This window comes from Acipenser ruthenus, chromosome 47 (genome assembly GCF_902713425.1).
Source record: "Acipenser ruthenus chromosome 47, fAciRut3.2 maternal haplotype, whole genome shotgun sequence".
NCBI lineage: Eukaryota > Metazoa > Chordata > Actinopteri > Acipenseriformes > Acipenseridae > Acipenser > Acipenser ruthenus.
The window spans coordinates 4,280,114-4,296,376 of NC_081235.1; the positions used below are offsets into that span (position 1 = coordinate 4,280,114).

At 42.8% G+C, this 16,263-nt stretch overlaps 1 protein-coding gene across 1 annotated transcript; it reads right to left on the minus strand.

Annotated features, from left to right (window-relative positions):
• Positions 1-8,540: 8,540 nt before the first annotated feature.
• On the minus strand, positions 8,541-10,841 carry LOC117428915 (growth arrest and DNA damage-inducible protein GADD45 beta-like). The gene is made up of 4 exons (XM_034047946.3): positions 10,599-10,841; positions 10,223-10,324; positions 9,859-10,081; positions 8,541-9,433 (listed from the first exon to the last, which is right to left on the minus strand). The coding sequence occupies exons 1-4, from the start codon at positions 10,640-10,642 to the stop codon at positions 9,320-9,322; spliced, it is 483 nt and encodes a 160-aa protein (XP_033903837.3). The 5' UTR covers positions 10,643-10,841; the 3' UTR covers positions 8,541-9,319.
• Positions 10,842-16,263: the final 5,422 nt, after the last annotated feature.

A 16,263-nucleotide genomic window follows, 5' to 3' on the forward strand; every position in this document is an offset into this window, starting at 1 on the left:
CCATCCCGAGTGCTGTACAGCACAGGTACACCAGTACCCCATCAATCACTGCCATGGCATGAATATGGAAACTTTATTAGCACAAGGAGAGGGCTGGGAAACTGAGGCAGAGGTTTAAACAGCTAGTGCTTACCAAAACAGGGAAAAAATAGTAATATAATTGAGAAAACGTCATTATAAAACAAGAAGTCAAATAAGTATAAGGCTCTAAATAGGGCGATTCATTGATTAATTGTTGTACCTCTCTGTGCTTTACTGGCTCTTAAAAGCCACTATAAGGATAGCGCCTCCATAATTCCAATGGAATCCTGCAGCTAGGAGCAGTTTGATTGTTTAGAGCAGGTTTTAGGGTGGCGTTATTAAGATCCGCTGCTGTTTGGATCATTAAAATAGACCCCATAATTCGTGATTGTGCCAGCTAGATGGGAAACAGCTGCCACTGTCCTGCCCTGCCAGTAAGTATTAAAGCAGTTCTCGTGTCAGGACTGGCAGGACACAAGCAGCAGTTTAATAGATAGCTTTTGGAAACCTGCAGGTTCATTCTGTCCTGTGACTGCTGTCTTCCACTCTTTGACCTTTAACAGAACGGCTCCTGGCTCTCGCAGAGTAACATACAGTCCAGAGCAATATCTCACCCTTCAACGGTGCCTAACTGCTGTGTGCTGTGAGCTCATTCAAACTGCTCTTCAGAGAAAACGCATCTAAAAAAAGATATTCTAAATATAAACTGAGTTTGTGTCAGTCTGGCCGGGTCACTAGTAATTATACTAAAGGCTTGGCCGCTTGTTGTGAATTGAATGCCTATTGGAAGAAAATGATTTTGGCAGGCGGCATCTGCGGATTTTTAAAAAAAAACCTACACTAATGGAAAGTGTAGATTCCATTACAACAGAACAATTAGCAGTGCAAAGGATTACCAGCAATGTCAACAGAGTGCAGGGCTTGAAACTCACGCTAGCGCTCCACCCGATCCTGGGTTTCACAACTGCCCTCAATTATATATCTTATTTAAAATGATCAGAACACAAGTCCTTGATGTTAAATACAGGTCATTTGTTCCTCCCTTATAGCTGCATGAACAACTCCTGATGAGGGCAATGAGTTCAGATCAGATTTACCAGGAGCCTGCATGTTCAAACGCCTGGCACTTTATATATATCTAAACAAGGGGGGTTCTGAAACACAGGACTGGGCGCAGGGCTAGTGCGGTTTCAACCCTAAGTCACATGATTCACATCTCCTGCACGGCTGTCTGATTCCTCTTGATGCAATGAAAAGAGCATTAGGAACTTCTACCATTATGAACTCCTTTAAGAAGACTAAAAATGCTGAGGAAGACACACACACACACACTCACACACACACACATGCACGCACGCACACGCACACACACACGCACACAGAAACACACACGCACACTCACACACACACGCGCACACACGCGCACACACACGCACGCACACACACGCACGCACACACACACACTCACTCACACACACACACACTCATACTTATAGAAATGAGATAAATGCATTACCTATATTATATGTGTTACTAGACATATACAAATAAAATGTGAATTTGTATAATAATCCATTTAAGAAAATCAGTGTTTTCGCGGTGTTCCGGTACCTTCAGATGTAGGACTCCACACTGCAGTGCAGTACAGTGCCACTGAAGACCCTTGGCAGATCATCGTGGTAAAGCCCAAGCCAGTAGCTTCTTACCTAGAGAGCTGTGGGAACGTGACACCAAGCTGGTATTGTTGAGTTTAAAACCTTTCAAACCTCTTCTCCCTGGCCTCTCCCTGATCACACCCCTGCCTAGAAAGCACAACTAAATGACTGCTTTGTAGCTGTGTTTGGACTACCTAAGTGCTGCAGCCCCACAGAAGCAAACAAGTACCTAAAAGAAAGCAGGGCTGGAATTAGCAGACTGTACCTTTAAGTGCCTCTTAAACTACAATGGCATTCCTCTGTTATGTCAATGGGACTGTGTAAAGTGCCCTTAATAGATAGCTTATCCTAATGGTGTTCCGATCTTGAAAGGGACCAGCCAAAAGGTCCCTTAATAGTGAGCTTGGGTGATCATAAAAACATCACAGTTACAAACTCACACTGGTCCTGCAGCCAGTCCTGGATTTCACAACTGCCCTCAGTTAAATATGTTATGAAGATGATGGGGTACCAGTTTGAACAATCAGACCCGTGTTAAATTGTTCAACCCCTATAGCGGCACGAACGGTTCCTCCAAACAGCAAAGCCACAGGCTCTGAAGAGGCTTATCCCTGCTGTGATAAGTGCATTCAGTTTTACAGGGGACTGCTAGCTCAACTTCCAGCACCTGGTCAGTTCAGTAATATGCCTAAATAAGGGAGCTCTGAAACCCAGGCCTGGCTGCCTGTGAGTTGCTAACCCGTTGTATTCATTGATAAGGGGGTCACCCAGTCTGGGGTGGAGGAAAGCATTAGGATGCATAAAAGAACTTTGCAATCCACCACCACTGGTCAATAAAATAGACCCTCTTGCCTTTATATGGAGCTTAAGAAGGGATTCAAATGTAACTGGATCAGTGGCCACTACTAGTGTACGACCTAAGTATTTACTGCTTGGTTTCAGACTAGTAAATGCAGTAAAGTTTATACATTTCTACTTAACACTTACTTGACTACTGGTTATAGCAGTCCAATGAAATGTCTTTCCATGGCTAGGTCATGCTGAGCCTTCACCTTGAGGAGCACATCCCATAATACGCTATGTAAATTGGGCTGTGTTGCATTGTAGTTAAAGGAAGGCCAGGTAGTTTGCAGACCAAAGCAGGTAGTTCCTCTCCCGGTAGATTCACTAGGCTACAGCATGGCAGTTCACAGGAGCACTGGAATTAGTGGAAAGTTTGAGATATTTCTCTGGCCACGCAGGTGTGCTGAAATAATTCCATGGATCTCAGCTGCTGTGCATCTCCGTGTGCTACGTAGCTCTCACGTGTGAAGTCTCGTAAGAAGCACGCCCCTATCTGGCACCGCACGAGGTTAAAGAAAGCTCTCAGTTTGTATGTCTTGCTTTCAGATAGTCGGTTTGCACATCCTAGGTCATTTCACGTGTCTTTGGGGTCAAAGCACGTCAGCCATGAAGCAAAGCAGCTGGTTGATTAGTGACAGCAAAGGAGGCCATGAAGGAGTGGAGAATTCTACACTGCGGGTGAAATGACATCAGGTGAGCAGCATAACCACTTCACAAAAGGGTCAGCCCTGTTCACACAGGTGGTTACATCACATTACTGTGTGGTCCAGGGGTGAGGCTGTGTGGTCCAGTGGTGAGGCTGTGTGGTCCAGTGGTTAAAGAAAAGGGCTTGTAACCAGGAGGTCCCCAGTTCAAATCCCACCTCAGCATCTGCTAAATAAACAAATAATAATTACCTCTTCTCACCGGTAGGGGTCAGAATTATTTGACAGCATACTTACTGGATACAGGATGAGACACATTTCTCCTTAAGTTCTGTGACTCATGTTAAAACTGGGTTGTACGTTTCTGAGAACAACCAAAAACAACATTGATGATAAATATTAAACACACACACATGCACGTATCAAACAGCCTAGATTTACTAAACTCTTCGCAAAAAGAAATCACAGTTTTATAAAAACAAATATAAAAGAGGTACACATTAGAAATTTCAATGAGAAAGCACAGAAACACAAGAACATGTGTAAATATCCTGGCTTGCAGGAAGTGGTTGTCCTTTTAAGGATTACTGCCTGTCATGTCAAAAACACTTCAAACGAAATGGGGCTAACAGGCAATGCAGTCAACATCCTGTCTGGCTTTGATTGGAAACAAGGCAATGAAATGAGTGAGGAAGAGAATTCCTTCTGAACTAGATAATACTGCTAGGGGCCCGTGCACCCTATGCAATTCACTGTGTGGTATATGGATTACTGAACTTTACTGTACCTCTCTGTGCTTCACCATACCTCTCTGTGCTTTACTGTACCTCTCTGTGCTTTACCGTACCTCTCTGTGCTTTACCATACTGTACCTCTCTGTGCTTTACTGTACCTCTCTGTGCTTTACTGTACCTCTCTGTGCTTTACCATGCTGTACCTCTCTGTGCTTTACCGTACCTCTCTGTGCTTTACCGTACCTCTCTGTGCTTTACCGTACTCTCTGTGCTTTACCATGCTGTACCTCTCTGTGCTTTACCGTACCTCTCTGTGCTTTACCATACCTCTCTGTGCTTTACCATGCTGTACCTCTCTGTGCTTTACTGTACCTCTCTGTGCTTTACCATGCTGTACCTCTGTGCTTTACCGTACCTCTCTGTGCTTTACCGTACTCTCTGTGCTTTACCGTACCTCTCTGTGCTTTACCATGCTGTACCTCTCTGTGCTTTACTGTACCTCTCTGTGCTTTACCATGCTGTACCTCTCTGTGCTTTACCGTACCTCTCTGTGCTTTACCGTACTCTCTGTTCTTTACCGTACCTCTCTGTGCTTTACCGTACCTCTCTGTGCTTTACCATACCTCTCTGTTCTTTACCGTACCTCTCTGTGCTTTACCGTACCTCTCTGTGCTTTACCGTACCTCGCTGTGCTTTACCATACCTCTCTGTTCTTTACCGTACCTCTCTGTGCTTTACCGTACCTCTCTGTGCTTTACCGTACCTCGCTGTGCTTTACCATACCTCTCTGTGCTTTACCGTACCTCTCTGTGCTTTACCGTACCTCTCTGTGCTTTACCGTACCTCTCTGCACTCTACCATGCTTCCATACAGAGCAGTAAACTCTTTGTCTAAAAATGAACTGCAGTGCCACTTAACAGTTAACAAGGAAGATCTGCTGCTGTTAAAAAATAACCAAATGACCTTCCTGCATTCCAAATACAAAAAGATTACAGTCAAATTAGCGCTGTCTTTTGTATGTAGGAGAGTCCCGGAGCATGCAGAGCTCCACACGCTCGCACGTGCCTTCGTTCCAAGCAGTGTGTTCAGCAGGGAAAGCCGGCCTGTTCCTTATTGCCCCCTTGTTTTTCCGAAGGCAGGATTTGCATATTTGAAATTGTTTTGTAGGAATTAGTAACATGTTTACTGCTGCTGCTAAAGGTATTGGAATCCAATCAATGACGGGAAGACCTTCAGAGATTAGAAATAATTAATAAGCACCTCCTGAAAAGCGCCAAGGTCCCTGTTTACTGAGATCCGGCACCCTTTTAAGGTGTTTGTTATTGTCTTTAAATGAGATGAGCTCACCGTTCTGGTTTGGCAGCCTTGGAGAGTGGAAATGACTATGCCTTCTTGTTACCCGCGCCCCTTAGTATATTTATCATTCCAATGCTAAGGCTGTATTGCCACTGAAGGTTATGGTAAGGCTTACCGTAACTAAACTGACCCTGTCATGAGGAGTGGAAGCACACTGATTGGTTGGTTGGGTAGTTGGTTGGTAGGGGAGTGGGGCAGGTTTGCAATCATCCATTTTCAATGGTACTTATTTGCAACAGCAACCCATATTCATAGAAATTAGTTATTTAAAGATTTCTAATTTGCTGAATTAAATATAGTTTGGAATTCATATAACTGATCTTCATAGCTGCATTGTTTCATTCCTCAAAACAGACTTGTCCTATAGGTCTTGAATGTTCTAGAACCCTAGGGATGGGCACCACACACTTCTGAAGCCTGTGGAAAGTGCTGTAATCCTTACATGGACATCAGACTTCCTGTGCTTATATATATATATATATATATATATATATCTATACGTGGGATCTTAACATGCACGTACGTACGAACGAGTAAAATAGATTTGGCACTTTGTTACCATGGCAATGCCTGATTCAGGGAAGGAAAAAAGGTTGTATCTCATGTTCATACGTGTGTGTGTGTGTGTGTGTTTACTGTCATAGACTGAAATTACATAACCAGACCAGCAAAATTTAATATTTCTAAACTCTAACCACTTTTTACATAGTTATTTGTCCAGAGCCTAACAAAAACACAGGACAAGGATTGGATAGGCATGGAGACTGAATTGCTCCCTCCCTCACCCCCTGAGAAAGGGTGCTCCCTCCAGTCCAGAGCAGATTGAAGCATGGAGACCGAACTGCTCCCTCACTCCCTAAGAGAAAGGGTGCTCCCTCCAGTCCAGGGCAGGCTTGAGGCATGGAGACCGAACTGCTCCCTTCCTCAGCCCCTAAGAGAAAGGGTGCTCCCTCCAGTCCAGAGCAGATTGAAGCACGGAGACCGAACTGCTCCCTTCCTCAACCCCTAAGAGAAAGCATACCTTGTGCTACCGCTGTTGTGTGGATTAACAAGAGGACTATTTAGTGCATGCCAATTCAGAACCTTTAATTCATCACAAATATTTTTTTTTTTTTTAAGTACATAAAAAAACAGCATCCTAACTGGCTGTTAGCCCCATAAAAGGGTAATGAGACGCTATTGAAAAAGCAGACATCAGGGTCATGTTTGTCCTCTTTGATCTTGCTGCAGTGCTACAGCAGACCTCCACTATAATGCCTGTCTCTCTCTCTCTGCAGCCAGACAGCAAAGCTCAACTCTGCAGTTTCTGGTCTGCTGACTGCCCTGCTCTTTGGTTAGTGCAGACAATTGAGGCAGGGAGAGTAAAAGGAAAATCTCCCTGCCGCTGTCTGAGGCGTGCTTGTGTGCGTCTGCAGCCAGGCTCCTTATTCACGCTTTCCCTGGAGTCTCTATTGGAATTCACTGTGTTCAGGTCTAGGGTGACTGAGGCTGCCAGCTAACACTTTTGCTTTTGGCATGGGCACAGCTGAATACACCTTCTCATGCATTTTGAATGCAAGTGTGTTCTATATTTTTGGAAAAGTCCTTGAAAAACCTACTATATTGGGGAAACATGGAGGGGGGAGGGGGGGTAGTGCTTTCTACAATGACCCTGAGGTGCAAAACACAAATACAAAACAAGCCCAGAACTGAAACAGAAGTGATTTCACAATGGAAATACTTCACGGACACCCCCAGCACAGTCTCCGCTTGTTTCTGGAGAGGTTGGGGCTGTTTAGAAAGCGTAAATTGAGTCAAAGCATAAGTTGAGTGAAAGATGTGGAGACTGTGCGGGGCTATCTGTGGGGGGAGTGGCCTCCATCGTGATGTATCTCCGTAAAATGTGAAACTCAGCTTTGTATCCCTTGCACTTTCCCTTTTAAAAGTTTAGTGAGTATTAAAACATTTGAAAAGTAAAACATAGTGAAATCATATTGAAAGCATGGTAAAGCACATGGTATATAAAGACCTTTCCAAAGTTATGAAAGGGGAACCCTTTCATAACATGACATAAATGCCTTTTCCATAATATGCATAAGACAGGTGCACGATAAAGATTTGTCATCGGTAAGGCACGTGTGTGTGTGTGTGTGCGTGTGGTTCAGTGGGGAGTGTCTTCAAACGTTCCTCATGTATCTCAGTGTTGTCTTTCACAGGGGTCTGGAGCACGTGGACAAGCTCATTACAGCATCTGGACGGCTGTTCTGTCATTTTACACGCTCCCTTGAGAGTAGAGTGCAAGAGAAGCTGTAGTCTTCTGTTTCCAAGGATAACCACCCACTCCGTCACACTGCTTTCTTCCAGAAAAAAGAGTCTTATCTTGCTGCTCCACCCTATTCGTCACATTGTGGTTAGAGTTTAACACTGAGCAACGTGCTATTACTCTGCCTGTGTGCAGACTAGTGCTGCATTGAGCTCTACTTTCACTGTGTCATTTTCAGCCTGTGTTGAACAGAATGCCTACTATTAGCTCTCCATCCTTGCCCCTGATTTATGCTGACTTGAAACAGGGAGATGCAGCTTTTATATATTGCATTGTACAGGTCATGGATCCCTTTTGCATTACAATCAGGCATAGGACACAAAAGTAGGTGCTGTATGGGACAGTAACTGAAGGCTGCCATGGACCCCCAGTCATATTGTATTGCACACTGAAATAGAACGCCTGGGTTTACATGTGAACATACAATCACTAAACCTCTGGCAACAAAACTACTAATATAGTTCATCTATAGAGCTGAGGTTTTCAACATGACTAACAAAGACCTCTAGCTGAAATGTTTTTAAAAGGGTTCTTTCAGTTTTACTAAAATGTCCCCAACGTGAGTGTTTTATACTCCTGAAGAGATAAGAGAGTAATGACCTTGTTAAAGGAGTCGGATTGAAACAGGATGGGGCATTACGCCTCTAATTACTCCACAGGCTTTCAGTGTCTGGAGCAGAGCCACTTCAAACTGCAGGCTTGCGTCAACTGAGCTGGCAGAGCCAGGTCCTTCTAACAAATAGTGCAAAGTGCACCGGGTCACAGTTCCACGTCAGACATGTGCTTCACTGCACTGTGCATCTTTATGGCTTACACTGAAGAGTATTTTTGTATGAATTGGCACATTGGATATTGCATTGCTTTTGATCAGTATCCCTACCCCCACGCATATGACAGAGCATAGTATTCTTCTCTTAAGTTAGTACTTCTTGCCATGGAACAGGATACATCACAGTAACCCACACATTTAGTGAACAGGCAGACATTTCAGTTAAATAATTTATTGAATAGAATGAATTCCAAATTAATTCAGACAAATACATACATGACAACATTAAATCAGAAATATTGGCATATATTATTTTTTCATAACACTTTCAAAACACACAAGTTAATGTTTTTTTTTGCACAGCGTCCCATGAAAGTTACGTGCACCATTACAGTTGCAGCGGTTCGTTTCGACTTCAAATAAATTAAAATGTTTCTTTTTCAATCCAAGAACTATTGTACAGTTGCATGTGGCGCAGCTCGAACGCGAGTCAATTCAGTCGGCATTTAAGTTTGCAAGCTTTCTTTTAAACTATTTAAAACGAGTCAGCCTTTCTCCTACAAAAAATTCAATTAAAATGTCAGTCCAGACATGTTTCAAACTTTCTCCGAGCCAAACTGATTGGCACACAGCCCCACGCCGTTCCTTAAAATTGTCCGGGAACAGTCTGTACTCTACACCTCCTGACACTGAATCAGGGAGGAACGACCTCCGTCACAGACCGACCGGCTGACATCGAGCAAATCCGGCTTCTCCGCCCTCGAGCCCTGTCCTCTTGCTCAACCCATTCCGAGTTGCAACGGTAGGGGTGTATCGGTTGCACCGCCCCTGTATCCTTTAACCTCCGTCCGGCTTCTTCACCCCCGCAGGTCAGCCAGGGCTTACGGTTAATATTTTGTCTTGTATTCACCCAAGAATGTGACGTGTAATTGTCTTATTCTTTGTTTAAAATTTATTTCTTCCTTGTGCGCTCCGTCTCGCGCCGTTGTTTGTATTCAGCGCTGTTGCATTGAGATGTACGGGATCCACTGGTTTTTGCAGCGGCTTTCCGCGCAGTAGCTGCCCACTTCCTCAAGAGCTTGGTTTTTCCAAGTATCTGTGTGGGGATTCTGAGAAGACAAAAAACAAAACGCAATGTTATTACTCCTGAAAGTGATCTGTGTTATGTTGCATTGCGGTTATTAGTTAAGCAATGATGGCTAAATACGCATTAAAACATTTTTTTTTCTACAAACGTAATACAGCAATACTTCCCCTGCTACTATTTCCGCTTACAACATTCAAACGCATGCACTAATTAGGTTCGCTTCTACCTTGCAATGCAGCATCCTCAATTTGAATAGGGCACGCAAGTTGTAGCATGTGCATCTCTAATCGAGACCCTGCCAGAGCGCGCTGGGATGCGCAGGTTTGCTCTGTGCATGCAAAGATAAAACTCGGGGTTTCTAGTAGAGCCTCGCTAGTGCTCGCGCTAAATGTGTTTGCCACTGTTACGCTGTAGCGCTGGCTTTCTCGTCGCAGTCCAGGTACTTACAGTGACAAGGATGCAGTGCAGGTCTTTCGGTTCGTTGCCGTTGCTCTCCGCGTTGGTTTCGCCCAGAACCTCGGCTAGTCTCTGCATGCCGGACACTCGCAGGATGTTGATGTCGTTATCACAGCAGAAAGCTTGGATGAGGGTGAAGTGAATTTGCAAGGCAATGTCACCCTCGTCTTCCTCGTCGGTCGCTAGGATGCACAGAATGACGCTATCAGGATCGCTGTGAAGGAGAGACACATCTACATGTTAGTTTATTGATGCGTTTTACTGTGCTACGGTATATCTGCACCGTTAAAAAAAAATACATCTGTATTTCAAATACTGCAATTGCAATGATGCTGCACGGGGATAGTGTACTTACACATTCATCAGCTTCGCAGACTCGTAGACTCCCACAGTTAGGCAATCTCGCCTCTGTGCTGCGGCCAGCAATTCTTCTAAAGCTTGGTTTACAGTTTCCATCCTTCAAAAAAGAAAAAAAAAAGACATTAGACATGTGGCTGTGGTTGCATTGCAAAAGTTCAGAGTAAAGCGACATGCAGTCAATTCAGTACAGACTGCATGATACAGCACAGCCAGGTATAGTACTTCCCCGATAAACCGGGGTTTCTGTTGGCTATGCCGCACATACCAGCCTGCACGGCTGCTATACAGCATTGCTATTCACGCTACAGTACAGGGTACACAATTAGTGCAGCTGCACCAGGCAATATAATCTTTTAATAAACTAGACTTACTTTTTTTCAGTTGTGTTGCAGCCAACGACTTCTTCTAGAGTCATGTTGTAAGTAAAATAATCCACAAGGTTTGGATAATATCCGAAGAAAAAGCGGCGTCAGTTTTGCAATGAGCTGTATAGTATAATCCAGTTGGTTGTTGAGTCACAGGATTCGTATCAGACAGTGCGTTAGCTTCTAAGTGATAGATCCCAAGTTCTGTTGCGTACTGTGAGTGATAGATCAGTTTGTGCTGCGTGTACTTATGAACGTAGAGGTTTTTATACACTCTCGCTAGGGGCGTGGTTTCAAACCGAAACCCGCAGCTTCAGCCAATAGCTTTCAATGGAATCTTTAGCCTTTGAAGCAATTGGGTGGATACGCAAATGAGCCCCACGTGGGGTTGATAGACGCGTTTTTTTTTTTGGAATCCTCTGGAATGTCCCACGTTGCTTGTATAGGGGGTTTCTTCTGCACTTTCTGCAACACAACGATATTAATACACGAAACTATTGCAGAGTCCGGCCTTTTTAGGAAATACAGCGAATACAATGGAAACTAAATTGTTATGCAACTAGCTGAAATATGTACCAATATTTGTGTTTGTATGGTGCAAAATATGTGTTTTTTAATTGCAAAAAACAAATTCATTCTTTTTTGCATAAGGTGATTTCTACTCTCGTGACCTGCATCCCTGGTTCATTAGCGCCTGACCTAACTCGTGCACAGAGGCCCATTGGAACACCGGATAAGCTCATGCAACTCCATGGGTTTTGCAACGCCTGGAAGATGATAGGCTCGCAACACGAACAACACCTCGTGTTTATTATTATGCGTGTTTATCGGTCTCCCAAATAAAATTGGGCAATAGGTTGAGCATAACAGGTTCAGAAAGACAGATGTACAATACACGCAATTCTTATTAGTATATTAATCTGGAGCTTTGATCTGCGTGTTTATTCCTGCAAACTTTTTAGACTGCTACATTATAGTAGCCCTGACAATTTTTGCAAAGCTGCTGGAATTACGGCCACCAACCTTTGTGTTATCGTACGAATTTCCAATCTAAGCATGTTTTTGCACATTTTGTATTTCATAATAGAGTTGTATAACACAAAGCTCATATGTGACTGAGTTGTAAGTATCTTACGAAACCGTTTGCCTTGTCCTTCCCAGCATCTTGTAAGTACTGTATTGTATTGTAGCCAATTCGCGTTCTCTGGCGCACTCTGGCGGCCTGGCGCTGTCCTTGCAGCCGTAGAGGAAAAACATGTTGCAACACGTTGCAATTTTACCATAAAAGAAGTCAGGTCGCTTTCCATTTCCCGTCATATTATTTGATATTAGTGTCACATTCTAAACTTGATTATGATTGACCAGTTTTAAAATGCAAAGTGGTGTTTTGTTTCCATTACCAAACATAATAAACGTATTATTATTATTATTATTATTATTATTATTATTATTATTATTATTATTATTATTATTGTGAAACTGTAAATGAAATTAAAATAAATATATAGCCTACATTAAACAACACCAAATCTTTATTGCTACATTGTAGATTTTTTATTTTTGTATTCATGCTATATATAAGACTCCATTAAGACTCGCATTGGCAGTAAGACCCCCATGGCATAGCAGTTCGATTTAATGCTGGTTTTACTATATGAGTTTAATAAGACACACCTGAGCTTGTTGCTAATACACTGCGGCTAATCAAACTCGTAGTAAAACCTGGAATGGGTGAAACTCACGGGTAGAAAGCTGATCAAGGGCTTTTGTCAGAAACGTTCTAAAATTATTGTTTTTATTAATTGAAATCTTATATATAATCAGTATTCATACAGTAGTAATTTTAAAATCGCAAAAACAAGAATTCAATGCGGAGATTCAAGACATTGTCCGCGTGTGCCCCCTGGTGGACTACAATACCGGTACATTAAATACATTTTAAGCCAATGCTGCCACCTGCTGGTACAATTTAATTCTAATTTATACTGCACTTCAAATCACAGTGGTATGGCTATACTGTAAACTTAAAGAGGTCTGTCTATAACTCCAACCATGGTGCCACTGCAATGTCAAGGAAGTACGGGAGCTTATTATGTTTTAACATTTAAACAAACACTAACACGCTGTTTGGGTGTACAGGAAAGTAGGTGAATAATAGATGTCGGTCAGTACATTTATACAATATTAGTATTAAAAGTGGAACTTTCCATGTTTTTAAATCAATGTCAGGGACAGGGAATCGCAGTCTACCTGTTAAGAATTCATTGTAAAAACTAATTGCATCAAATTGCAAATGAGCCTCAATTTTAGCTCAAGGCACATTACCCCGTCACAGATCAAGAGGTCTGGCTAATTCCTCCAGTGTAGAGCATCTTACCCCCGCTGTGATTAGTCTCCTGTGTGATTGATGGCTCTCAGCCGCGTTTTGTGTTTTTTTTTTTTTTGCCATTGTTAACCCCCTTTAATCGAAGGGAGGTCATCTCTTTAACATCATCGTTGTGCTCGTTTTTGGTGCACACGTGTGACACAGACACGCCATTAGGCATGTTCCTGTAAATGCGATTGTACATCTCACACTGTGAGCTGACTCAGTGAAATCAGTTAGTCATCATCTAACAGAGGTAACGAGGTAGTAGCTTGCCTTAGTCGTGAGTCACGGCATCATCCTACAGTGTTTATCAGCGGTGTTGTCAGTCACTGTACCTACACACCCCACAGCCACGCGGTGTGGAGTCCACAGTGCGACCTCCCACAGGGAGATTATGCCTTGAAAGAGAATACTCCACGAGTGCAGAAAAATATCCGAAATCTCACTATTTCAATTTCAAAAGTAGCCCACATTGTGCGCACAATATGTCTATTTGTTTGAAAAAGTCATTTATAACATGCTACTGATGCAAGTTTTTTATTCATATTTCTATACATTTTGGGTAATGTAAACAAACATTGAACGTTGAATTATGTTGCAGAAGAGCAGAGAAACGAGAACTGGTCAAACCAGTAATGCAATCTCTTGAACCAGCATTGCAGGGAAAACCAGTACCCCCCCCCCCCCCCCTCCCCTCCCCGGTCATGATCAATACAAGAAACGCAGCTATTTAATTGTAAGTTGGATCAAGCAGACACACACACACAGCACGCACACCGACACCCGGGAGCGTTCGCTGTAAGATCTTTTTATATATATCAGAGTTAAATTACAGTGTCGTTTTGCTAATTAGCCAAATGAGATTTCAGACCATGGTTACAGATTTCCTTCATAATTAAAAGGAAGCCAGTACAGTAGCACTGTATTCAAATCCGATGGATTGGGTACTCGACTGTGTCCCAGCTGGATATTACAAAACGAGGTTAATTAATGGCATAACGGCGCCTCTTTCGCCACCCCACCCCTTCTCAATGGACAGTTCGCATAATACTCGTGAGACCATCAATGAACGCCCTAGATTAGGTATTGTGTACAGCGTGTAAGAACTATTAGCACTTTATTTAATAAAATCACCTCCGTATTCAATCTGATCTCATAACACAAATGGCTCTTCTAGTATTGTAGTCGCCTGGTTTTCAGTTAATTGTTCACGCCGTTGATTCCCTGGCTGTCTGGTTAATACCGGCCTCGCACTGAATACACAAGGCAATCTTTCACGTCCTTCTGATGAAAATCGACACATTAAAATACCTCATGATGACTCCGACAGCTCTGTAACACCGTCCCAACCGACGCCCGTCTATTCTAAAACGGCGGTGACGCACAGTGAGTTTGTTTTATAGTCAGTTTGAGGGTTGATGTCTTTGTGTTGTTATGTGCGTTTTCATGAACATTTATTCTCATTTCAAAAGAACATGTATTTAAATCGTGCTTCAGGGAAGCGAATGCATTTTTCTGCATAGGCAACCACATAGAGGGTGAGCACAATAAAGGATGGCTGTCTATGGAAAGCAATGTGCAATCTTGTCATACACATCTATCCCTCTAATTCATTATGTTATTAATATGAGAAATTGGTCATGTGGATTAACCGCCCTTGTAAAAGTTTACCACTCTAAATTTGTAACTTACATTTGCAGTTTTCCCATGGCTATACTTGAAATTGCCATATCGTACTATAGAACTTGACCACACCTCTCTTGGCTTTACAATATGCACCCATGCTTCACTGTGCTTTATCACACTTTGCTTTGCTTTTGCTATGGAAGCTTTTATAAGGGTAAAGCATGCCTGCAGTAATAGCTGTTGCTACGTATGCAATATTTTGCAGCCCCACAGTTGCAGGAGTTAATTTGCTTTGTTTCCACTTTATTCCAGTGATTTCAATACTTTGGTATTGAATTCAGCATGTTGTCCAGTTTTGCTAGCGCTATTGAAATCTTCCTGGGTCATGTTTTGCTGTAAACTTCCATCGACCCCACCTTCACCTTCCTCCTTCAGGGTACAGCGTGGCGTCACCGGGGCCTCAGAGCCTTAAACATGAGATGCATTCGTGGTGCCTCTATACCCGTTTGAGTTCTATGGTGCCTTGGTGTTCATTAATGCCCGTTGTCCTGCCATCAATAACACTACACCTGTGACCTGTCCTAATCTTTTTAAGCTGACTGTATTTTATCGTGCAGTTGTGTCAAACGATGACCCCGCCATGAATATAGCGCCATAAAGACTGTTGCAACTAAACTACCATTCAAACCCAAGATCTTTAGATTACTCTCATTTTTTTCTTTGAGTTGGGTCAGCCTCTACAGTAGACAACAATGCAACGGGCTAGGCTGGGGTTTGGTCACTGTACCAGCACTGTAGCCTGCCGAGAGTTCAAAGGGTCAGCATAGAGTAAGGCACACAAATATCCACACTGTAATTTTTCACTCAACACCAAAACAAAACACCGTTTCTGTGATACAACAAGTCAACAGCTAAAAAAGGAAAGCTGCATTCTCTAGAGATTCAATCATGAATACTACAAGAAAAAGCCCCGCAGCGGCCGTCGTTTGTTTTGTTTTATTAGCTGAACTGTTTTTAATACCTCGGGATCTCGTTAATAGGTATAAATAGCACCGCGTTGAAAATGAGTTTTCCCTTTTGGGATTTTATTCCACATATATATGCACCCACTTGTAGTCTTGGGTTCAGTCGTGTTATTTTTAAGTTGCCGTCGTTGTAAACACCGTCTCGACTCGGGGAGCGCACAGGTTGTTACCCTAGCGAGAGCACGCGAGACTCCCCACGGTTAAAGCGCTCAGGTGAGCCAAGAGTCTATTTTTAGCACAATATAATGAGCGTTTTTTCCTAATTACCAAAGGTGATTATTCTTTCTTTCTTTCTTTCTTTCTTTCTTTCTTTCTTTCTTTCTTTCTTTCTTTCTTTCTTTCTTTCTTTCTCCTACACGCCACACTCAGTCTCCTAACTGTCTCTTCTGGTCTTGGTTTCTGTGATAAAGTATAGGCTAGCATTAACTTTGTCAACAGTTTTTAAGACAGAAACATCATCCCTAATTTGTATTTGTTTGAAGCTCAATAAACCCACTTCCCTCAACTGTAATAGCTTGTTTATTCAATCCCTTGAATTGATCTGGTTGTTCTTCACTCGACTAATGAGCCACAATGCCCTTTTAGTATTGAATTGAACAGCAGAGAAACAAGGCTATGCTTCTCATCACAAACTACATGGGTGACAGGGGTG

Bases quoted from the DNA above. Each gene is read 5' to 3' on its own strand.
- LOC117428915 (XM_034047946.3), bottom strand. From the start codon at position 10,642: ATGACTCTAGAAGAAGTCGTTGGCTGCAACACAACTGAAAAAAA. The intron at 10,325-10,598 runs GTAAGTCTAGTT...TCTTTTTTGAAG, and splicing joins TGCAACACAACTGAAAAAAA to GATGGAAACTGTAAACCAAG. The intron at 9,434-9,858 runs GTAAGTACCTGG...TTGTCTTCTCAG, and splicing joins TGCACTGCATCCTTGTCACT to AATCCCCACACAGATACTTG.